Genomic DNA, 26,428 nt, shown 5'->3' with positions numbered 1-26,428 from the left:
AATCCAATGAACCCTTGTACCTAAGTTACGGTCAGAGCGAAAAAAGATACGTCCTGCACTGCACTGTAGTCCTTCACTCTCACTTTCCTCATCCACGAATCTTTCATCCTCGCTCAAATTAATGGGGTAATCGTCGCTTTCTCGGTCCGAATCTCTCTCGCTGCTGGTGTAAACAATGGGAAAATGTGAGGAGTCATTCCTCCGGTGACGTCATGCTACTTCCGGTATAGGCAAGGCTTTTTCTTATCAGCGACCAAAAGTTGCAACTTTATCATCGTTGTTCTCTACTAAATCCTTTCAGCAAAAATATGGCAATATCGCGAAATGATCAAGTATGACAGAATGGATCTGCTATCCCCGTTAAATAAAAAAAAATCATTTCAGTAGGCCTTTAAGCGACAGTCTGGTACAAGCATCTCTGTTTTAATGCTTAATGTAATTGTACATTGTCCTAATTAATAAATAAATTAAATGAAAAATAGATTAAAATATTAGACACACCGTCTATCCAACCATATAATTAAAAATTGTATTGCTGCTGGATGACTTAAAGGGCTGATTTAAAATACATTCAATTCAATCATTTTTAAATGCCGTTTGTTTTTCTATACAGCAAATATATTATATATAAAAAATGTACAATGAAAAATGCATCGATCACTGCTGCTTTTGTGATGGTCCACAACCTCCCTGCACAACTTATCATCAATGCGCTAAAAATAGTTGCGGTTTTGTTGATTGCGATTCCATACATTGTTGCAGAAGATGTGTTGCAGATTATAGATGGGTGCCGCTTGTTCAACAACATTGCACACAGGTTGGAGAACATGATTGTTGTTGGGAACATAATGCACCACTTTTTAGTTGTACAAACCCCATTTCCATATGAGTTGGGAAATTGTGTTAGATGTAAATATAAACGGAATACAATGATTTGCAAATCCTTTTCAACCCATATTCAATTGAATGCACTACAAAGACAACATATTTGATGTTCAAACTCAAACTTTATTTTTTTTTTTGCAAATAATAATTAACTTAGAATTTCATGGCTGCAACACATGCCAATGTAGTTGGAAAAGGGCATGTTCACCACTGTGTTACATGGCCTTTCCTTTTAACAACACTCAGTAAACGTTTGGGAACTGAGGAGACACATTTTTTAAGCTTCTCAGGTAGAATTCTTTCCCATTCTTGCTTGATGTACAGCTTAAGTTGTTCTACAGTCCGGGGGTCTCCGTTGTGGTATTTTAGGCTTCATAATGCGCCACATATTTTCAATGGGAGACAGGTCTGGACTACAGGCAGGCCAGTCTAGTACCCGCACTCTTTTACTATGAAGCCACGTTGATGTAACACGTGGTTTGGCATTGTCTTGCTGAAATAAGCAGGGGCGTCCATGGTAACGTTGCTTGGATGGCAACATATGTTGCTCCAAAACCTGTATGTACCTTTCAGCATTAATGGCGCCTTCACAGATGTGTAAGTTACCCATGCCTTGGACACTAATACACCCCCATACCATCACAGATTCTGGCTTTTCAACTTTGCGCCTTTAACAATCCGGATGGTTCTTTTCCTCTTTGTTCCAGAGGACACGACGTCCACAGTTTCCAAAAACAATTTGAAATGTGGACTCGTCAGACCACAGAACACTTTTCCACTTTGTATCAGTCCATCTTAGCTGAGCTCGGGCCCAGCGAAGCCGACGGCGTTTCTGGGTGTTGTTGATAAACGGTTTTCGCCTTGCATAGGAGAGTTTTAACTTGCACTTACAGATGTAGCGACCATCTGTAGTTACTGACAGTGGGTTTCTGAAGTGTTCCTGAGCCCATGTGGTGATATCCTTTACACACTGATGTCGCTTGTTGATGCAGTACAGCCTGAGGGATCGAAGGTCACAGGCTTAGCTGCTTACGTGCAGTGATTTCTTCATATTCTCTGAACCCTTTGATGATATTACGGACCATAGATGGTGAAATCCCTAAATTCCTTGCAATAGCTGGTTGAGAAAGGTTTTTCTTAAACTGTTCAACAATTTGCTCATGCATTTGTTGACAAAGTGGTACCCTCGCCCGATCCTTGTTTGTGAATGACTGAGCATTTCATGGAATCTACTTTTATACCCAATCATGGCACCCATGTTGTGTATCAGAGAAGGGAAGGAGGCGACAACCAGGGCAGGACTGCGGTTTACAAGGTTTATTTGAAACCTTTGATGAATACGTGGCGTGTGTATGCTACTCAAAGTGAGTGAGTGTTGACTATGTGTAAAATTAATAATGTAAATGTTACCAAGGGTTGTTGTCTGTAAATGTTGGTTGTATCTTTTGTCGTTATCCAAGGGGGCAAGGCGAAGAGGCAGTTCGTGGACAGGCAAGTGGTCGTGGGCAAGAGCAGGGCAGCGTGGTCTAGGTCCGAGCAGGGAGGTCGTGGATCGAGGAGGGCAGTTAGGAATCCGGATGGGTGTCGAGTGACAAGGCACGATCACGGAGGTCAGGAGAGTCACTGTGGAAATACAAAAGGGCATGAACCAGGGGGAAACACGGAGAGATAGAGCAAAACAAGGACGAGGAAATCACTGGGAAAGGAATGCCAGACGTGATGCTTACTGGAAGGTTAGCGACGTTCTGGCAAAGGTTCCTTGGGTCCGCTGGTCTTTATGCCGCTCCCCCTCGTCAAGTCCAGGTGCTCTGATGAGTGATTGTTTGCAGGCTTGTTGCTGTGTGGGCGTGTTGTGCTCAGCGCGAGCAGAGGTGTGTCTGAGTGTGCTGCCAGCAGAGGGGTTAACAGAGGCGCCTGCAGCTGCAGAGGAAACGTGGGTTCGACTCCGCGTCGTGACAACCCACCTGTTCCCAATTTGCCTGTTTACCTGTGGGGTGTTCCAAATAAGTGTTTGATGAGCATTCTTTAACTTTATCAGTATTTATTGCCACCTTTCCCAACTTTTTTGTCACGTGTTGCTGGCATCAAATTCTAAAGTTAATGATTGTTTGCGAAAAAAAAAAATGTTTATCAGTTTGAACATCAAATATGTTGTCTTTGTAGCATATTCAACTGAATATGGGTTGAAACTGATTTGCAAATCATTGTATTCCGTTTATATTTACATGTAACACAATTTCCCAACTCATATGGAAACAGGGTTTGTACATGCAGTCTTAGTAGATCATACAGTTTTATAGTTTGCACATGCTATTCAGCCACTACTATTTGGATCTTAGTAGATCAGGCGAAATGTTTTATGACATTCATGTCAGTAGTATAGTATATGCAAATATCCTGCTCTGAGTTATCACCTCTTTCTTAAGAAAGAAATAATAGAGGCGATATGAGGGAATCATGAAACCAAGGTCTGTTATTTAACTGTTAGAATAGTTTAAAATAACATGGGCATGCTGTTTTGTAAAGCAAACATTGTTGGTATGGTGACTCCAACATGAAGGGCACATGAAATTGGTAGTTGTGTGTTTTGGCAAGTTATAGTGGGCTGTGAATACTAACAGTACACACCTTGCATTTCAAGCTTATGCAAAACATCTTGGAGGAAGCTGATCACTTTCTTCTCCTTAGATGTCCCCTTTTCACTAAACTGTGGCTGGCAGTTCATCATAATGAAATCTGCATCAGGCTAGAAAGACATGTATCCAGATTTGATAAATACAAAACCCAAAACCAGTGACTTTAGCACGTTGTGCAATTCGTAAATAAAAACAGAATACAATGATTTGCAAATCCTTTGCAACTTATATTCAATTGAATAGACTGCAAAGACAAGATATGTAATGTTCGAACTGAGAAACTTGTTTTTTTTTTTGCAAATAATCATTAACTTAGAATTTAATGGCAGCAACACATTGCAAAAATGTTTGCACAGGGGCATGTTTACCACTGTGTTACATGGCCTTTCCTTTTAACAACACTCAGTAAATGTTTGGGAACTGAGGAGACCAATTTTTGAAGTATTTCAGTTGGAATTGTTTCCCATTCTTGCTTGATGTACAGCTTAAGTTGTTCAACAGTCCGGGGTCTCCGTTGTGGTAGTTTACGCTTCATATTGCGCCACACATTTTCAATGGGAGACAGGTCTGGACTACAGACAGGCCAGTCTAGTACCCGCACTCTTTTACTATGAAGCCACGTTGTTGTAACACGTGGCTTGGCATTGTCTTGCTGAAATAAGCAGGGGCGTCCATGATAACGTTGCTTGGATGGCAACATATGTTGCTCCAAAACCTGTATGTACCTTTCAGCATTAATGGCGCCTTCACAGATGTGTAAGTTACCCATGTCTTGGGCACTAATACACCCCCATACCATCACAGATGCTGGCTTTTGAACTTTGCGCCAATAACAATCCGGATGGTTCTTTTCCTCTTTGTTCCGGAGGACACGACATCCACAGTTTGCAAAAACAATTTGAAATGTGGACTCGTCAGACCACAGAATACTTTTCCTCTTTGCATCAGTCCATCTTAGATGAGCTCGGGCCCAGCAAAGCTGGCGGCGTTTCTGGGTGTTGTTGATAAATGGCTTTCGCTTTGCATAGTAGTTTTAACTTGCACTTACAGATGTAGCGACAAACTGTAGTTACTGACAGTGGTCTTCTGAAGTGTGCCTGAGCCCATGTGGTAATATCCTTTACACAGTGATGTCGCTTTTTGATGCAGTACCGCTTGAGGGATCGAAGGTCCGTAATATCATCGCTTACGTGCAGTGATCTCTCCAGATTCTCTGAACCTTTTGATTATATTACGGACCGTTGATGGTGAAATCCCTAAATTCCTTGCAATAGTTGGTTGAGAGATGTTGTTCTTAAACTGTTCGACAATTTGCTCACACATTTGTTCACAAAGTGGTGACCCTCGCCCCATTCTTGTTTGTGAATGACTGAGCATTTCTTGGAAGCTGCTTTTATACCCAATCATGGCACCCACCTGTTCCCAATTAGCCTGTTCACCCGTGGGATGTTCCAAGTAAGTGTTTGATGAGCATTCCTCAACTTTCTCAGTCTTTTTTGCCACTTGTGCTAGCTTTTTGAAAAATGGTGCAAGCATCAAATTCCAACTGAGCTAATATTTGCAAAAAATAACAAAGTTTTCCAAGTTCGAACATTAAGTATCTTGTCTTTGCAGTCTATTCAATTGAATATAGGTTGAAAAGGATTTACAAATCATTGTATTCTGTTGTTATTTACGATTTACACAGCGTGCCAACTTCACTAGTTTTGGGTTTTGTATCTTGTTTGTGGACTGTTTAATTGTGGACTAGACTTTTAAGAACATATGAAATGGAAAATGCAATAAATAAAAAACGCAAGGTCAGAATAAAATAAGTGGCAATTGAAATTGTTACATTGAGGAACAAACAGGGAGTGGCAAGCTGCAGGGTTTGTAGCCTGCTTGTTCACAAGGCCATACAGCTCCAGGCCCTTTCTAAGCTGCCGCAGCATTAGGATGAGTCTCATAGAGTGTAGGACAATTGCTCTTTGAAGAAGAGCACAGGAAAATTAAAAACAGGTTTTAAAAGTAAACATTTTGAAATTAAGTATAATTAAAGTGTCAATATTGTTTGAACACTTACCAAATGATGTTGTCTTTATTGTCCAGTTTGATCTGGTTGGTGTATGCAGATCTTGAGATTCCATCTGAATATAGAGGATCAAACCGATTATCTGCTGTGTTTTCTGTCTGAAAATGTGTGGTGTAGATATCATTTATAGCAGAGAAAACAATAAGTATAAATATATTTATTGATCTAATTCAAATCTACCAATGATAGAGCATTCTCATCTTGCTGATGAGTGGACTGGATTATAGATATGTTACTTCCTTCTCAGACAGAAGATGAAAGTCTACCTTGGGGTGTCAAAAAAAAGATTTTCGAATGTATACTTGTAACGATTCTTAATCGATTCAAAGCAAATCAAAAATCAAATTTTTTTAAATCTGTCCTGTCCAGCCACTCAGGCAAATCATATTGTTGCTGTTGATGCCCATATCTACTGTACATATTTACTTTAGAAAAGAGAAGTGTTGGATACTTCTCTTTTTTCTTTATTTGCATTTGACTTTATTAAAGGCATACTGAAATTAATTTTTTTTATTTGAACGGGGATAGCAGATCCATTCTATGTGTCATACTTGATCATTTCGCGATATTGCCATATTTTTGCTGAAAGGATTTAGTAGAGAACAACGACGATAAAGTTCGCAACTTTTGGTCGCTGATAAAAAAAAAAGCCTTGCCTATACCGGAAGTAGCGTGACGTCACAGGAGGAAGGGCTGCTCACATTTTCCCATTGTTTACAATGCAGCAAGAGAGATTCAAACCGAGAAAGCGACGATTACCCCATTAATTTGAGCAAGGATGAAAGATTTGTGGATGAGGAACGTGAGAGTGAAGGACTAGAGTGCGGTGCAGGACGTATCTTTTTTCACTCTGACCGTAACTTAGGTACAAGGGTTCATTGGATTCCACACTCTCTCCTTTTTCTATTGTGGATCACGGATTTGTATTTTAAACCACCTCGGATACTATATCCTCTTGAAAATGAGAGTCAAGAACGCGAAATGGACATTCACAGTGACTTTTATCTCCACGACAATACATCGGCGAAACACTTTAGCTACAGAGCTAACGTGATAGCATCGGGCTCAAATACAGATAGAAACAAAATAAATAAACCCCTGACTGGAAGGATAGACAGAAGATCAACAATACTATTAAACCATGGACATGTAAATACACGGTTAATGCTTTCCAGCCTGTCGAAGCTTAACAATGCTGTTGCTAACGACGCCATTGAAGCTAACTTAGCAATGGAACCTCACGGAGCTATGCTAAAAACATTAGCTCTCCACCTACGCCAGCCAGCCCTCATCTGCTCATCAACACCCGTGCTCACCTGCGTTCCAGGGATCGACGGAGCGACAAAGGACTTCACCCGATCACCGATGCGGTCGGCGGCCCGGAGACGGAGGAAGTCAAGGTGAGGTCGGCGGCTAGCGCGTCTGCTATCCATCTCACAGTCCTCCTGGTTGTGTTGCTGTAGTCCGCCGCTAATACACCGATCACACCTACAGCTTTCTTCTTTGCAGTCTCCATTGTTCATTAAACAAATTGCAAAAGATTTACCAACACGGATGTCCAGAATACTGTGGAATTTTGGGATGAAAACAGAGCTTTTTTGTATTGGATCCAATGGGGTCCGAATACTTCCGTTCTCTCTGTGACGTCATGCGCATACGTCATCATACATAGACGTTTTCAACCGGAAGTTTAGCGGGAAATTTAAAATGGCACTTTATAAGTTAACCCGGCCGTATTGGCATGTGTTGCAATGTTAAGATTTCATCATTGATATATAAACTATCAGACTGCGTGGTCGGTAGTAGTGGCTTTCAGTAGGCCTTTAAATGTTTAGGTATGATTTTATTTAACAAAACCACGTTTCTTTTGGGCAATATGTAAAATTGTCGTAGTTGTTTATCTACTTGATAGAGGAATGTAGTTAATCATAGAACTGGCACCCAAAGTTATTAAAAAAAAGGGTTTATTTTGAATCGAGAATTGCTTTGAATCGAGAATCGATTCTGAATCGAATCATACCCCAAGAATCGAATCAAAGTGAATCACATTGTGTGATTCCCAAATATTCATAGCACTACCTGTGTCTGTAATGCCTATGCTTGCAAAATATATTTTCCTCTCCTCAAGATCTAGCTTTGCTACCTCGAAATTAAGGCACAACATATAACTCCATACAGAATCAACTTTAATGACCAAGTATGTTTCGATAAAAATAAGGAATATTTCAAGATTTTAAAAAACAATTCTAAAAAGAATATCTGATGAGCGATCTAAACACCTTCAGTACCAAACGGAATATATGGTAGATCAACTGACAAAAATGTTGTAAATGAGTAATATGTCATTTATAATACCTAATGAATTCAGGATAAATGATATCAGACACTGTGATATTCATCAGATCCGAGGTTCTTCAATTATTAACACGGAATCTGTAACATAAACCATAAACCAGCACATACAATGACAAGGCTTAGGTCAGGCTGCTTACAAAAACAGTTACTAATTAAAATATACTGTAAAAGGGACTTGTAAAAAAATTATGAAAAATACATTCACACACAATTATGCAGTGCTAAAATAAATACATCAATAATAAATGATAATAAATATATACTGAATATATATTCTCCATGACTTTTGCTCCAGACTTCTGCTAGTTTGAGCTTGTCATGCGTTATTTAGTCAACTAATTCATTACAGCCACAAGTGGGGGGAAAGTTTATTACAACTGAGTACCGCTGCGACCCATAAAGGCTGCAGCTTAGACAGATTTTTTTTGGTGTCCCTTTGGGGGCCCTGTTGGGGATGCTCATGGCTTAACAACAAGCCGGAGTTCAGCAATATCAGAAACGTGGGCTCCATCTAGTGGAACACTAAAAAATCGCTTAAATGAATATTCAAACACAGTGTTACTGTTCAAACTGTGAAAATGTTACAATGGCCCAAAATATTAAATATGCTTTTTAAACAAAACCTATGCTTTGTTTTTAATAAATATTTAGGCTTACTATGCTACTGTATTTTTTTATTGGTCATTACGGTGGTAATTGGAGAGCCAAGTTCTTTCCAAGGTGGTACTTGATGAACCACTGCACTACAGTAGTCAATAAATGATCAAATTAATTCAGGATAAATGATATCAGACACAGTGGTATTCATTTCGTAATGAATGAATTCAGCGTTAATGATATCAGACAATGTGGTATTTATTAAATAGTAATTTCATTTCATTTATTTATATATTAGGACAATGTACACTTACATTATGCATAAAGCAGAGATGTTTGTACCAGATTGTAGCTTAATACCTAATGTCTATCTGTAGTCCTAAGGGGTAGGGGTCAAAGTGCATGATGTATATATTGCAAGTTAAAACACCATTCAAATGCATCATCCAAATATTATACATACATACATACATACATACATACAGTACAGGCCAAAAGTTTGGACACACCTTATCATTCAATGCGTTTTCTTTATTTTCATGACTATGTACATTGTAGATTGTCACTGAAGGCATTAAAACTATGAATGAACACATGTGGAGTTATGTACTTAACAAAAAAAGGTGAAATAACTAAAAACATATTTTATATTCCAGTTTCTTCATAATAGCCACCCTTCGATCTGATTACTTTTTTGCACACTGTTGGCATTCTCTCGATGAGCTTCAAGAGGTAGTCACCTGAAAGAGTTCGCATTTCACAGGTGTCATAGTTTTGACGCCTTCATTGACAATCTACAATGCAAATAGTAATGAAAATAAAGAAAACTGTCATGTCTGTGTGATCATGTTTTGTTTTGGTTATGTTCGGTTTGGTTTTTGGACTCTTTGTGCACTCTTGTTTGTTTTGTTTCCATGACAACCCATTAGTTTTCACCTGTCCTCATGTCACGCACCTGTCTCACGTTTTGCACTCGCGCACCTGTCACTAATCATGTCGGTATTATTTAAGCTTTCAGTTGCCAAGCAGTCTGTCTGGCGACATTAACTCTGTTTGACTTCTGCTACCCATGTTACCCATGCTACCATAGTTCCATGCCAAGTGAGTTGTCTATATTCTTGTCACAGTAAGTGTTTATTTGTTTCATGTTCATAGTTTTTTGCCCAAGTGCTAGTTTTTGTTTCATTAGTCAAGTTTGTTCTCCGCCTTTGTGCGCGCCTTTTGTTTGTACTTTGTAGTTTATAGTAATAATTAAACCATGTCTTTACCTGCATGCCTTGTCCACTCCAACCTTCCTTGCAACTCGGGAAAACGAACATCCCCATAGTCCACGTTATGACAGAAAACAAACAAGAGTGCACAAAGAGTCCAAAAACCAAACCGAACATAACCAAAACAAAACATGATCACACAGACATGACAAAAACGCATTGAAATGAGAAGGTGTGTCCAAACTTTCGGCCTGTACTGTACATACATACATACATACAGCATAGTGCATACATACTGGTATTATATAAAAAAAGCACAACTCAACACACTACTAACATTCAGATAAGGTGCAACCTTCTTCGTGCATACAATACAAGTCAATCACTTATTAAAATCTCAATAATACACTTAAATCAGATCTGTGGATATAAAAAAAAACATGTTTTTGCTTCGTCTGTAAAGGAAGTGAGTGAATTCAAGCTCAGCAGCTCAGATGGGAGCTTGTTCCACTGTTTCACAGCCTTTGAAGAGAAAGCAGACTGGCCCTAGGTGGTCTTACATTTTAGGATACTACACTTCCCTCTAGTAGTACTTCTGGTTACTCTTGTGACCGTATCTGAGTTCCGATGGACACGTTCTTTGGTTGGAGATGGAGTCAAGTTGTGAACAATTTTGTAGACCATTTGGATATGTGAGAGATATAAAACTGTCAAAAGGAAGGATATTATTGTATTTGTTTAGAAAGTTGCAGGGATGATATTCTTGGCCTTGTTTGTAGATGGATTCTAAAGGTTTGGTTGTTTTGTTTGCTTGAGACCAGCTGGTACTACAATAAGAGAAGTGTGACATGATCATTGCATTTAAGTAGCTTACAGCGGCATCGACGGAGACCGAATTCCGTATACCTTTGAAGATGGCTACATTATATTTAAGTGTTTTTGTCATGTTTTTTTTTTTAAATCGAGGAGGGGTTAAGTATGAGTCCCAGGTATTTGTATTCTGTAAGTTTGTAGAGGTTTTTCATTGACAGTGAGAGTGGGGTAGCGGTCATATTTCTGTTTGTTGGTGAAATACATGACTGCAGTCTTTTCAATGTTCAGTGAGGCAGGAATCGTGGAGCCAGTGAGCTGTACTGTCCATGGCTGAAGTAAGTTTGGCTGCAGCTTCAGCCATGTTCTTTCCATGAGTGTATATGGCGGTATCATCATCAAACATTTGTATTTTGACATTGTTACATACTGTAGGTAGATCAAATGTAATAAATTATTGAATTCAGGATACTTATATCAGACACTCATTACCCAATGAATGAATATTGCATAAATGATATCAGACAATGTGGTATTCATTAAATAATAATACATTTTTGAATTAATGATTAATGACATTAGACACTGCGGTATACATTAGGCATTGAATGAATGCAGCATTAATGATATCAGACACAACTGTATTTATTAGGAATGCATAATTTTAGCATTAATTATATGAGATAGTGTGGTTTTGATCAATATTAATACATTTATTCAGGATTTTTTTTTTTTTTACTGGTCTTTATTAAATACTACAAAAATGAATGAATTCAGGGTCAATGGTATCAAAACTGGTATTCATTGAATAATAAATTAACTAAATGAAGGCTAAATGATATCAGTTGCTTTGGTTATCAGCATTCTGCTTCTTCCTTGTACCGTGTAAACACAATGCATGCATGGACTGCCTTAAACTGACCTGAGACTGAAAAATATATTGTACTATCACATGTTGCCAGACTACTAGACCCATTATATGTGGGGAAACAATTAGTTACCTATCCAACAAAACATTGGAGTGCAAAGGAAAGCCTGAAAGGCTTTTGTCTTACTTTTTTCCCTTTAGGATTCACCTGTATCTGCAGTAATACAATATATATTTGGATACATAGTGTCTTAACTTTTTAGTTCAGCTTTTTCTGTGATACATTTTTATACTTACTTGCCAAGAGGTAAATTCTGCAGTCTGTCATATTGCTGTGAACGGAATGTTCCTCCTGAATATATCTGGTGGTCTTGCATTTAGGACTGTACAAACAGCCTTCACAGAACTTGTCTGAACTCACTCTCGGTATTTTCAGGTATTCCAAAGTACAGCGTCTTTATGAATGTGACTCATCTGATGTCAAAACAAAGATGTGTCCTAAGGCAAAAAAAATCAACAACATTCCATGAGTTTCTATGGCATGAGGGTGTTGTGTACAATTCATTCACATTTTAGTTAGGTGTGGTCGGAAACGCATATGTAGAAAATAGTTAGGTTACACTGCGATTCAACATTAATTTGCTTTTCTCAGTTATCTCAGAACACAACATGTACTTGCATAAAATATACAGACGTACATTCATGAGTACAAACATAGGATAGTAAGCATGGTACAATGGTAATACAACAAAGTGTAAGACAATAGACCCACAATCGAAGGATGATTAAAATCATGTATTATGTGTGGGAGATGTCTTCCAAAATTAGAGTGGAAAATCTGGCATGCCTCTAATAATGTGTAAAAATATGCGTACACATGACAAGAGACTTAATTTTAATTTTGATATTGCGCCTGCTACTACTTGTTCCACAGGTTTATGTCCAAACATTTACATCAAACATTAGTCTATTACAGTTACTGAAATAAATATAGTGGGGTTTTCTGTTCCAGAACATCAGACCAAGAACAAATTGTAAAAAAACTAAAACTTTTTTCATAATTTTTTCGTAAAAAATAATGAAAGACCTCGAAAACTATTAACACAAAACACATTTTAGAGAATGATTATATTGTACATGCATTATACAAAGCAAAATGCATAAAGATGACAAATAAAATGGGTATGTGATCAATCTTACCTTTATTAAAGGCTCTTACTGGCGAGAAGTGTTGAGGGAAAAAGGAAGGGGAAAACCAAGCCTACTTTACTATGAGTACTTTCTTGAATTCAAGTGTTTCTCACCATCTATGTAGTAATGCTGCCACTTGCAACTTCATTTGGTCCCATGGTGGTTTGTTTTGCACTCAATTTAGCTAAATGATAACTCAGGCAAGCACAGTGTTTGGCCGTACGATAACAGAGAAATAAACCGTGACATATTGGAAAAAATTTCTGTCAAGACCTGAATTATACAAAAATATAATACAGCAGGGGTGACAAACTTTTTTTTAAATGAGGGCCGCATACAGAAAAAAAATATTTTGATTAGGGCTGTCAAAAATAACAAGTTTACTCATGTGATTAATCACAAAAAAGTATTGCAATAATCTTGTGTATATATGTAAATTAATTACGCAATTTATTTTGAGCGCATATGCTCCTTTGCCGTAACTGAAAGGCAGGGTGGGTTGTTATACCGTCAGTGATCCGGTCAATGCCCACGTCAATGCAACGATGATTGAGAAGACTCTGACTGTTGTGCTCACTGGCAAATTTTAATTTAAAATGCACCCTGACGGAACTTAATTTAAAACTGTTACCAAGTTTTAAGCGAATAAATAGTGTGCATTGAAGTAAAAAGTACCAAGAACATTTGAAAAATGAAGACATTTTCTTGGATGACATTCTTACAAAAAAATTTCCTTTTTGTCAAAATACTGGGTTCTTTTTTAAATTAATTTAAATAATCTAAGTGAGTAATAACCTGTGGTTAATAATGATTAATCTATATTCAGAAGGTTGATTAATCTGATTTTTTTTTTCAAATATATAATTTGACAGCACCAATTCTGATACGGTGACATTTGGTACATAACTAATCCAATTTACAATACAAGTCAATATGTGCTAAGCTTAAAAAACAAAATTCTAAAAACATTCTGATAGCTGTTACAGGAGAAAAATAATCCAATAGTTATTATGGTTTTATCCACTAATCACCTCAGTAAACTAAACTACAAGCTGTGGGCTGCAACACCCTTGTAATATACTATCAGTTTTTTGCCCAAAATATCCACAAATTGTTAACCTGTTGGTTTTCAGAGACTTCTATGAATCAACAGTATGAAGGACCGAAGTTTTATTCGCCCAGATGCAGATAGACGAGGCCCCTTTCTGGAGCCAGGCCTGAGGTGGGGCAAGCGCCTGGTGGCTGGGCCTGCCCGAATAGGCAACGTGGGTTCACCTTCCAATGGGCTCACCACCCATAGCAGGGCCATAGAAGTTGGGTGCTCTGTGAGCTGGGTGGAAGTCAAAGGCAGGGCCCTTGGCGGTCCAAACTTCGGCTACAGAAGCTAGCTCCTGGGACATTGAACGTCACCTCGCTGGGAGGTAAGAAACCTGAGCTTGTGCGCAGGGTAGAGAAGTTCGGGCTGGATATAGTCGGTCTCATTTCGACGCACAGCAAGGGCTCTGGAACCAGTTTTCTCAAGAGGGGCTGGACTCTCTTCCACTTTGGGATTGACAGTAGTAAGAAGCGACAGGCGGGGTGGCTATGTTTGTTGCCCCACGGCTCAGAGCCTGTACGTTGGTGTTTAACCCGGTGGACGAGAGGGTAGCTTCCCTCCGCCTACGGGTGGGGTGACAGGTCCTGACTGTTGTTTGTTCTAACGTACCAATCAGCAGTTCACTTTACCCGCCCTTTTTGGAGTCCATAGAGGGAGTACTGAAGTGTGCTCCCGCAGGTCATTCCCTTGTTCTACAGGGTAACGGGCAACGACAGTAAAGTGGAGAGGCGTTATTGGGAGAAACGGCTGTCCTAACCTGAACGAGATTGGTGTTTTGTTATTGAACTTTTGTGCTCGGCCCAGATTGTCAATAACAAACACCATGTTCAAACATAAAGGTGTCCATATGTGCACTTGGCACCAAGACACCCTAGGGCACAGTACTATGATCGAATTTGTGGTTGTGTCACCGGATTTGCGGTCTCATGTTTTGGACACTCGGGTGAAGAGAGGGGCAGAGCTTTCAACCAATCACCACCTAGTGGTGAGTCGGCTCTGATGGTGGTCGTGGATGACGGACAGACCTAGCAGGCCCAAACGTATAGTGAGGGTCTGCTGGGAATGTCTGGCAGTGTCTCCCGTCAGAGAGTTTCAATTCCCACCTTTGGAAGTACTTCTAAATTGTTACGAGGGAGATGCTGGACACTGAGTCCGAGTGGACTATGTTACGTGCCTATATTGTCGAGGAAGCCGATCAGAACTGTGGCTGCAAGGTGGTCAGTGCCTGCCATGGCGGTAATCCCAGAACCCGCTGGTGGACACTAGCGGTGAGGGATGCCGTCAAGTTGAAGAAGGAGTCCTATTGGGTCCTTTTGGCTCATGGGACTCCAGATGAACCGGACAGGTACAGACAGGCCAAGCGGTGTGTGGCTTTGGCTGTTACAGAGGCAAAAACTCAGACATCGGAGGAGTTCGGAGAAGCCATGGAGAATGACGTCCGGACGGCTATGAAGCAATTCTGGACCACCATCCGCCGCCTCAGGAGGGGGAAGCTTTTCACTGTCAACACCGTGTATAGTGGGGACGGTGTGCTGCTGACGTCGACTGGGGATGTCGTGGATCAGTGGAGGAAACATTCCGAAGACCTCTTAAATCACACCCACACGTCTTCCAATGAGCAGTGCCTGGAAACTCTGTGGTGGACTCTCCTATTTCTGGGGCTGAGGTTGCCAAAATAAAAAAGAAGCTCCTCTGTGGCAGGGCCCCAGGGTAGGATGAGATCTGCCCGTAGTTCCTTAAGGCTCTGGATGCTGTGGGGCTGTCGTGGTTGACAAGACCACTGTGTGGACATCGATGGCAGTGCCTCTGGATTTGCAGACTGGAGTGGTGGTTCCTCCATTCAAAAAGGTGAACCGGAGGGTGTGTTTCAACTATCATGGGATCACACTCCTCGGCCTTCCTTGTAAGGTCTAGTCAGGTGTACTGGAGAGGAGGCTACACCAGATAGTCGAACCTCAAATTCAAGAGGAACACTGTGGTTCTCGTCCTGGTCGTGGAACCGTGGACTAATTCTATACTTTCGGCAAGATCCTCGAGGGTGCATGTGAGTCTGCCCAACCGGGTTTTGTGGACTTTGAGAAGCCATTTGACTGTGTCCCTTGGGAAGTCCTGTGAAGAGTGCACAGAGAATATAGGGTATCGGACCACCTGATTGTGATGGTCTGCTCCCTGTTTGATCAGTGTCAGAGTTTGGTCTGCATTGTTGGCAGTAACTTGGACCCGTTTCCAGGGAGGGTTGGACTCCGCCAGGGCTGCCTTTTGTCACAGACTATGTTTACAACTTTAATGGACATAATTTGTAGGCGCAGTCAGGGTGTTGAGGGGATACGGTTTGGTGGCTGCATGATTAAGTCTCTGCTTTTTGCGGATAATGTGGTCCTGCTGGCTTCATCTGGCCCGGATCTTTAGCTCTCACTGGATCGGTTCGTAACTGAGTGTGAAGCGACTGGGTTGAGAATCAGCACTTCCAAGTCCGAGACCAGGGTTCTCACCCGGAAAAGGTTGAAGTGCCATATCAGGGTAGGGGAGGAGAACCTGTCCCAGGTGAAGGAATGCAAGTACCTTGGAGTCTTGTTTACGAGTGAGGGAAGAGTAGATCATGAGATCGACAGGCGGATCGATGCAGCGTATGTAATGCGTACCCTGAATCGGTTCGTCGTGGTAGAAAAGGAGCTGAGCCGGAAGGCAAAGCTCTGAATTTACTGGTTGAGTTACGTCCCTATCCTCACCTATGGTCATGAGCTTTGGGTTATGAGCAAAAGGACAAGATCACGGGCGGCCGGAATGAGTTTCTTCCATTGGGTGGCGGGGCTCAACCTCAGAGATAAGGTGATAAGCTCTGTCATTCGGGAGGAACTCAAAGTAAAGCCGCTGCTCCTCCACATCGAGAGGAACCAGATGAGGTTGTTCGGGCATTTGGTCAGAACGCCCCCCGAACGCTTCCCTGGGAAGGTGTTTAGGGCGTGTCTGACCGGGGAGGACCAGGGGGAAGACTCAGGACACGATGGAAAGACTATGTCTCCCACCTGGCCTGGGAATGCCTCGGGGAGTAGCTGGGGAGAGGGAAGTCTGGGCTTCTTTTCTAAGGCTGCTGCCCCCGCTACCCGACTTTGGCTAAGTGGAAGAAGATGGACAGAGGGATGGATGGTTTTCAAATCATCTGATCATTAAAAAGGAGGTCTATTTTATAAATACCACATCATATACAAAACCCCTACTGCCCAACAACAAGAATTAACAATGCCGTTACCATGTCCGCAAACAATGAAGCAACAGTGTAAATAAATGAAGTATGGAGATTAAATTAACCACATTATCTAAGAGCTTTGTCATGGCTTAATGGCAACGAGCCAACACACGCTCACAAGCTCGCAAGCATTCCTTAGCTGACGTGTTTACGAAGAAAGAATTAAAGGGGCTCTCAAAGATTTACAGTCAGCTGTATGCTTTTGAATCATTGATTGTACGCTGGTAATGTGGGTGATGATGACTGCCTGAAAAATATTTACCTCCAAAAGACATTGCTAATCATCTTACAAATCACAGCACAGCTAGTTTTATTTAGAAGGATTACCTCACATGATATGGCTTTGATGATGTCAGAGAATGAGCTCTCGTCCTGTTACAATGCAATGATATCACGGCTATGATGCCATCAATCATGATATACAGGAAGAATTCCATATGACCGTTTAATTGAGTGTGTTATCTTATAAATAGGTTTTCTCAGTCCGTATAATAACTAGAAGAACTTTAACCATGAAGAAAGTTCCCCCCTGACAGAAGACGGATCATGTTACAGCATAAGGTTAGGTTAGAAAAATGTTTATTTTTATCATGTTTTTATTCAAATTAATTTTGTGAAGCTTGCTAAGCAGCTATTGTGTATAATATGTAAATGATGCAAAAATGTGCAATATCTTGCCACACTATAAGGTTATCAATGTGTTGCCTGTATAAAAGTATCTAATCCATCAATTAGTAAAGATTATCAGAACTAGAAAATATGAAGGTTTACAATAAGACTTACAAATAATACTTTGTCAGACAGTGCTTTTTACCTGCCTTCCTCATGACAAACAGGTAAAAAATGCATATACGAAGTGAAAACAATTGTCACCCCATCGTTTAGGAATTCACAATAGTAAATGTCATCCATAAATTAAACTGCTACGTGATTATGAAAAACCGAATCAAGTAAATCCATATTTCCTATAGTGTGAAAAACAAGTATGTGCAGAAAAGGATCGGACGTGTATTACTATTTTTTCTAGCTCAGCAATCGCTGACAGACCTCATTTTACTGCCCAGAGCAGTGGTGTGTGGATTGAAGGAGCGCCCTAAGTGGCTGATCCGTTGGCGGTCCCGTCTTAGCGGGATTGTGCCGAAAATGTAATTTCAGTTCTTATGTGTCTTGTACATGTTAAGAATGGACAAATAAAGCTGCTCTAATGCTCGCTGTAATTGAAGTGAACGATGAGGAAATGAGACATTAATTCTTGTATTTTCTTTTGTTTTTAAGGTTGGTCAGAAAACCTCCCCGGAATATATCCCCAGCCACAAAAAAATCTGCTTACTGCTCTCTAATAATACAAGAAAAACTTTGCATGGTTTTCTACAAACCATCTCCATTGGACTTGAGGAAACCCAACTAAGTTGCCGCCCATGCCAGCAGAGTGTCTGCAAACCTAACAACAAACCTGTTAGACAAAGTGTCGTGCAACCGGTCTCCTTGACCCCTAGTTTATCCACACTCCAACAAAGCTCCCAAGAAAGGACTGTGCACCAACCAAGGACGGCTACTCAAAAGAGTATTGGTCGGGAGTGTAGGACACATCAACAAAATATTCGCCCTTCAATACACAGGACTCCCAAACACACTCAAGAATGTTTTCCACAACCACTCTCGATAGGCCCCAAAATAACTAAATTGGATGTTAGTCCCCTTCGGCGGAGTATCCCCCCGATAATAAATAATAAGAATGCAAGAGGCACTCAACAAGTTGTCTTTCAATCCATTTCATTGGATTTTCAAAAACCCAAACCAAATCTGAGCACCTGCCTGCCAAGGACACACACTCAGAAAAATAACCAAGAGTGTAGTTTATACGAGAAGAGTGTACGTCCACTAGTCCACAAGGATGCAAGGTATACTGCCCAAGATACTCCAAAATCCATCCCCACGGTCTCTCATACAAGTCATTTGCAGTCCAGGCCCCATCAGCAGAAAAAACCTAACATTGAATGCAGACACAATCAACAGAGTATCCGTATACCACTTCGCAAGGATGCTAGACACCATCATCAAGACATCTCCAAGGGCCTTCAGATAACCCGACTTGAGTGTTCCAATAGACAAAATGTCCGACCAATCCACAGGTACGATAGAGACACTCGGCAAACTGTTGTACAACCTATCACCTTGATCTCTGATATAACCCAACTGATGTGTAGCGGCCATCAGCATTGTGTCCGCCCACCAATCAACAAACATGGTATTAAATCTAATCAAGGCATTCTACAACCCATCTCTATGACAAAATATAGCACAGTCCCAAAGGATATTCGTGATCTGGACACTCATTTAACCCGAGTAGAATACTGTCCTCATAAAAACAATATTAATAAAATCCACAAGAGTACTAAACACACTGAGGCAGTTGACACAAAACCCATTTCCATGTGTCTTCAGATAACGCCACTTTAGTGTAGTCTGCAATGTCTACAGTCACCAACTCACAGGGAATCTACACCTGCCAAACTGTCCTATTCAGCATGGGCATTCAGACAATCCAGCTTAATTGGAGCCTCTGTCAGCAGCATTCCCACTACTACCATTCTGCAACACTTCCTTGGTGCTAGGAAGACCGACACTGGCCCCCGACTTGTAGTTCAACGTGAAGGATTGGAACTACACTGGACTTGGCTTAAGCCAGAGGTTTCCTGTCTGAGCTCCTGTTGGAGCTCTGTCTGTTGCAGATCAAATTAGATTTCCGTTCTTCGTATAAGAAGGGGCTGTGCATCTGTACCAAGATGCAATGAGGCTTTTGAGGACTTTCATCTGGTGTTCTGACAAGCACATGGTATCAAAAGAAGCTTGATGTACCTGGGGTCAAAAGTCCACTCCGTAGTAACCTGCTTAGAGACAACCCTTGTCATCTGTATTAGTTTTCAATGTAACTATTGTACAAATAACTTTGTTTATGGTTGTCTCCTGTGCAGCTGCATACGCTGTATCTGATTAGAGTACAAGTGCAATAAAATTAAAAGAAAACAAACCAAGGTGTCTATAAGAAGGGTGTAAGAAAGCCCTTTCGTCTTAACTCTTGCAACTCTGACACCAAATAAGAGGCAGGTGTGGAACGGTTAACAAAATCCATGGTTTGGATAGGTTTACGGTTTTGTGACATGGTTGTACGTTTGGTTCGGTATACATTGTTCTTTTTAACACCCCAGAATACCATTTATTCCAATAATCTACAATTTCAATTAAAAAAATTGTGGTTCTTTCAAAAATATCTTATAAAACTTCTGAAGTTTTAATCCTTGAATTAAATGAAAAAGATCTGGCGTAGGTCATAATGTAGAGCGGCCGTCCAGAAACTTTAGGGATTCCTGGTACGAATCCATCTTCTGCCATCTTAGTCAATGCTGTTGTGTCCTTGAGCAAAACACTTTGCCCACCTTGCTCCCAGCGCCGCTCACACTGATGTATGAATGTGTATAAATGTTTGATGGGGTCGCATAGGCCGTAGGCGCAAATTGGCAGCCACGTTTCCGTCAGTCTGCCCCAGAGCAGCTGTGGCTACAAATGTAGCTTACCATGATCAATGTATGACTGGATTTAATTAATGATGCAGTTATCCCTGTAAAAGCACGATATAGATCTAATCCATCCATACATCCACCCATTTTCGACTGCTTGTCCCTTTCCATTATTGTTATTATTAAAGCCTTACATTTATTGATACAATACATCTTGGATGATTCTGCTCAGTATTTAAAGTCACAACATAATAATGCAACATAACAATGTCCCAATAACTTTAAATTTAAATAAAAAAAAAACAAACAGAAATCCCGTGTAACGAAGGCCAGCCAGTGTTGCCGGGCGATGTGTATGCTGGTAAACCTTACTCCCAGGGAGATAGGAGCTTACATTATACTTGCCAACCTTGAGACCTCCGATACCGGGAGGTGGGGGGTGGGGGCGTGGTCAGGGGTTGGGCAGGGGCGTGGTTGGGGGCGTGGTTAAGAGGGGAATATATTTAAGCTAGAATTCACCAACTCAAGTATTTCATATATATATATATATATATATATATATATATATATATATATATATATATATATATATTTTATTATACATATAAATAAAAGAAATACTTGAATTTCAGTGTTCTGGAGGCTATCCAGTAGATGGCAGTATTGTCCTGTTTAAGAGTGTCACAACATTGCTGTTTACGGCAGACGAACTGCTTTACGGTAGACTAAACGTGACTGCTGTTGTTGTGTGTTGTTACCGCGCTGGGAGGACGTTAATGAAACTGCCTAACAATAAACCCACATAAGGAAACCAAGAACTCGCCCTCGATCATTCTACAGTTAGGAAGTCATTGGGCAGGCAAGCTGTTTATATTGTGGGAAAGCGGACGTGAGAACAGGCTGTCCTCACTCAGGTCCGCATTGAGCTGGAGGGGGCGTGGCCTCCAGCTCCGGCTGAATACCGGGAGTTTGTCGGGAGAAAATTTCTGCCGGGAGGTTATCGGGAGAGGCGCTGAATACCGGGAGTCTCCCGATAAAAACGGGAGGGTTGGCAAGTATGGCTTACATGTCCCCCCAGTGTTGGAGAAAGACGTATTTGTCCCACCAAAAAAATATACAGCGGAAGTAGAAGTGCTTTTATTTTGACTTCTTCGCCAGCTCTGAGAGCCAAGTACAACTAGCTGCGGCAGCAGACACTATAAGTCGGGTTCACTTTAAGTCTAAGTCGCGCCCACTCTAAGAGGCGTCCACTAAAAGACGTGCCCACAGGGGTGAAGACAACGGAAGTGAAGTGTGTCTTAAACGGAAGTGAAGCTGGATAGGCAATTTGTAACACGGAAATCAGAAATAAATAAATACTGGTGAAAATAAGTTTTACTCAGCTGCGGTCTTTAAAGTAGTATGTAGTTCCATGCGGTTTATGAATTATTACAAACTTAATTTCTATACGCGGAGCTACGAGAAGTGAACAGACTCTTTTAAACGTATTTACAGAGTAATATAAAGTATTCGGTCGGACTTCGAAGCGTCGAGGCGTGGTGCTTCCTGGGACTCAGACCTCGTAGTTCGAAGATGAATGTGAAATGGACCAGTGGAACAAAGGGTAACCACATTAAATATTCACTATTTACTGTGTTACGTGTTGTAAAAGTAGTCAGTGACACACCATTTGTGTAGTTATTCTTCTCAACCCAAGTGAACCGAATGCTAATGCTAACTGGCTAACGCTAAATCCGATGCGTACGTTGTCACCGTGAAATAAACACTGACATTTATTATTTATATATTTTGTTATTTCCAGCTGAAATGGGCCATAAGGAATTGCCTGACCCTCATTAATTCTGTAGTTACTGAAAGGACAACTTTCTGACTGTTGGACATTGCGGACAAAAGCTTAACTTTTTATGTAAAATCTGCTACTTTGTTTTTAAATCATATTTTGTATCTTATTACTTCGAATTTCATGTACTTACTGTTTAGTAAATAAATATGACCTAATATTGTCTATTTATTTACATGGTATCAGTGTGGAAATATTCTGTACCATTCATCCATACGTCATCAGCCTGATTTTTAAAAACTACCCGAACTGGAAATGCAGCGGAAACACAAACCACACACTTCAGAAACCTATAGATCCAGGAGCTAAAGGTTTCAGGAACTTAAAGTTCATGAACTTTTGGTGGAAATAGCCTCATTGGTTTATGGTTTAAGTTTATTTTGAACATGCATACAGTTACAATATGATACATCACCATTTCCAGTTTCTCTTTTCAACATGTTTGAAAATGAGTAGGAAGAAGCAGATCTTATTTAATCATACTCCTTGTCCATTTTGTAGCAATTACTAACACTTTTATTTACTTCCTGTTCTCAATTTGTACACAGTTTACGCCATAAATAATACAATTATTTCAACAAAGTAAAGTCAGTCGTAATTTTCCTGAGATTAATTATATTATCTAATGTAAATAAGTTCAAACTGTTTATCATGACACTTTGAGTTTGACCACAGAACTTTCCTCCAGAAGGTCTTATCTTTGTCCATGTGATGTCAGATGAAACAAAAATGGAGCTGTTTGGCCACAATACCCAGCAATATGTTTGGAGGAGAAAAGGTAAGGCCTTTAATTCCAGGAACACCATGCCTACCGTCAAGCGTGGTTGTGGTAGTATTACGCTCTGGGCCTGTTTTGCTGCCAATGGAACTGGTGCTTTAAATGGGACAATGAAAAAGGAGGATTACCTCCGAATTCTTCAGGACAACCTAAAATCATCAGCCCGGAGGTTGGGTCTTGGGCGCAGTTGGGTGTTCCAACAGGACAATGACACCAAACACACGTCAAAAGTGGTAAAGACATGGCTAAATCAGGCTAGAATTAAGGTTTTAGAATGGCCTCGTCCTGACTTAAATGTGTGGACAATGCTGAAGAAACAAATTCATGTCAGAAAACCAACACATTTAGCTGTACTGCACCAATTTTGTCAAGAGTGGTAAAAAAATGCAACCAGAAGCTTGCCAGAAGCTTGTGGATGGCTACCAAAAGCGCCTTATTGCAGTGAAACTTGCCAAAGGACACATAACCAAATATTAACATTGCTGTATGTATACTTTTGACCCAGCAGATTTGGTCACATTTTCAGTAGACCCATAATACATTCATAAAAGAACCAAACTTCATGAATGTTTTTTGTGACCAACAAGTATGTGCTCCAATCACTTTATCACAAAAAAATAAGAGTTGTAGAAATGATTGGAAACTCAAGACAGCCATGACGTTATGTTCTTTACAAGTGTATGTAAACTTTTGATCGCGACTGTATATAACTGGCGGACCGCGGGCCACATCTGGGCTGCCAAAGCTTTTCATTTGGCCCGTAGAACATCACCCAAATATGCTTGATGGAACCATTAAAATTAGGGTTGCTTTTGTATGTAGTACTTCCGCTATCCCACGGGGGGCAACACCGAGGCATTTGTGTATCAATGACGCAGAAGTGGCGGGAGTAGACCACTTATTCAACCCTGAAAAAAATCAAAATAAATAGAGAAAATCTGACTTTTTAACAACAATTGGACAACAAAGTATGAATGTTCTGCCCAGAGCAAGTGCTCAAGTCATTGTTTCCTGTCGAACCTTTAAAACGACAGACACATTGTTCTAAACAAGCAGTAACAATGGTCGAAATCCACATATGTAAGCTTCATCACAAAACTTTGTCAAACATTTGTAAGTAGATATTGTGCATAAAGATATTTAGTTTGTTTTGTATTGAAATTGCTGACTTTGTGGTGTCTGTTGTATTCTTGGTTGTGTTGTTTTTTTGTCTGAGAGGAACCCTGGCGATCAAAGCTTGTTTAATACATGTAGCGCTAAATTTGTCCAGTTCAGGGCAATAAGGTAAACTTAGGTTTAGTTGAAATGAGTCCAATGTTTGATGTGGATGTTGTTTAATTTCTATATGCGTAAACATTTGTAGTTTATTGTGTGAATGCATTAACACAAAACATTCTATTGTATTTATGTAAAATACACAATTGACGTAATATTTTTGTAATGTTTATCCATCCATCCATTTTTTACCGCTTGTCCCTTTCGGGGTCGCGGGGGGTGCTGTAGCCTATCTCATTATTTTACGTTTAAATTTTTAGTCTTGCAGACCTAAATGAAGGAAGAAGTGTAAATAAACAAAACTGAGGAAGGGAAATAGTTCCAAAGAAAGAACATCAACCCTCAACAAATCTTCCGGAGCTTCTGTTTCTTCATGCTGTTAACTATCTGTCTAGCTGTACACACTGGAAACGAGTAGCAAGGGCAGAGTAATTAATTTATTGACAGTGCAGTGCGAAAGCCGATGTGTTGCACGTTTTGATGTCCGGCCCTTGAGCCCTTTGGCTCTTGAAACTGCGGCCCTCTGTAGTTGAATAGCCCTGCTATAAACTAACTGCTCACAGGCTAATCTACAATACTGGGCAGAGGTTGAGAGCTAGCACCCCACTGGCTAAGGCTTTGCCAATTATTTTTCATAGATACATTGGCATCGTGTCCTGGCTGTACATTCTGAACAACACAGTCTGTCTACCCTTGCAAAAACCACTTTACAGTATACAGTATAAAAGCTTATATCTACAAAATACTGTCACATAATCACTACCAGTACAGTAAAGGCATAAAGCTTTTTGTGGGAGTTCTTCTTGACATAAATGTAGTTACCCTTACCACATTCTGAACCAAATGATTGGGGATCCAGAGTGCACACTCCCTTCCACCAGAGATGTTAGCAGGGATTTGCTATGTTTGTCTGCTATCCCGCACGGGCAAAGCAATTCCACTAATTTGCTTTAATAACAAAAGCACAGGCTTACAACGCAAACAAACCACTGACAGTTCAAAATACCATGTGCATATGCTTGTTTTCCAATAGGATTTATGATTGTTCTTATCTTGGTGGACCTATGGACACACAGACTACAACCAAGCACAACCAGTGAGACTTAAATCTTGTTTCATTAACCAAAGCTAACACATCCCCTATTACGACAGCCTGGATTAAGATTGTACTACCATTTACCCAACTTCTTTTTGCACATTGAAGTTAAAACCCTGACTGTACCCTTATGCATATGGCTCCCTCTTTTGGATTGTTTTATGGATGAATATGTTTAGACATAGTGCCCCCATGTGGTATTCTAAAGTTATCACACCATGAGTTGCCATTATGTCAGCATAACTACACCTAAGCCAAACTTTTATTTACTTTACACTTAATCCAAAATAAAATTATATTTCCTATTTGTAAATTGAATGGATATAATACATAGGTAGGAAGAAAATGGAACATTTCAAGTGTCACAGCAATTAAAACAACAAAACTGAGGGGTGAAGTCATGCTAAGACTAATGATGTCTTATTATCTTTGTTTTGCCAACAATATTTTGCATACCATGCAACCTGAGTGAGATTCTGCAGATGAGTTTGAAAATTGTATTCCTGGTAATTAGCTGCATTCTGTTTCAATAATACAAAAAGAGGCAAGAACTGAATAATGCTTTACCATGAATCCTTTAACCGTCCTCTCAGGCTACCAATTTTACATGACTGAGTCATGCGTATAGGTGATGGCGGTCGAAGCGTTTTAGTTCTCGTCACCTGCTGGATACTCTTGATTGGCAGCTCTGTATGTGTAGCCTTTGCAACATCGCTGTAAGAATGAAGTATGTGTTCTGAAGTGCCCCGGTTAATTCGAATCCTCTGTGAACAGATTCCTGTTGGGTTCTTATTATTACCAGAGGTTGGTTTTGAACCTAAAAACTTAGGAGGAGGACAAGGCCAATGTGTGATGTCAGAGGACCAGGAACGTTGATCCACATCATGTAACGTGCGTTTAAACTGGCCTGAAAAATATATGAAAAAACATGCACTAAGACACTTTTTACAGCCT

The 26,428-nt window shown here is 40.3% G+C and overlaps 1 protein-coding gene across 4 annotated transcripts in view; it reads right to left on the bottom strand.

Moving 5' to 3' along the window:
• Nucleotides 1-5,125: 5,125 nt before the first annotated feature.
• LOC133641432 (leucine-rich repeat-containing protein 56-like) overlaps nucleotides 5,126-26,428 on the bottom strand; it is a 43,578-nt gene continuing 22,275 nt past the window's right edge. Inside the window, exons 11-13 of one of the 4 annotated variants that reach the window (XR_009824275.1) lie at nucleotides 26,274-26,381; nucleotides 26,042-26,188; nucleotides 23,999-24,011 (exon numbers count right to left, since the gene is read on the bottom strand). Coding sequence is in view for 3 of the 4 variants with exons in the window: in XM_062035162.1 (XP_061891146.1) it covers nucleotides 26,038-26,381 (344 nt within the window). In the remaining variant the exon portion in view is untranslated. Of the gene's footprint in view, nucleotides 5,648-23,998; nucleotides 24,012-25,180; nucleotides 26,382-26,428 lie in introns of those variants that run through there. The other 3 variants (XM_062035163.1, XM_062035164.1, XM_062035162.1) reach the window with 3 other exon arrangements.

The sequence above is a fragment of the Entelurus aequoreus genome, linkage group LG24 (assembly GCF_033978785.1).
Source record: "Entelurus aequoreus isolate RoL-2023_Sb linkage group LG24, RoL_Eaeq_v1.1, whole genome shotgun sequence".
Taxonomy (NCBI): domain Eukaryota; kingdom Metazoa; phylum Chordata; class Actinopteri; order Syngnathiformes; family Syngnathidae; genus Entelurus; species Entelurus aequoreus.
This window is presented reverse-complemented; position numbering and strand designations above follow the sequence as displayed.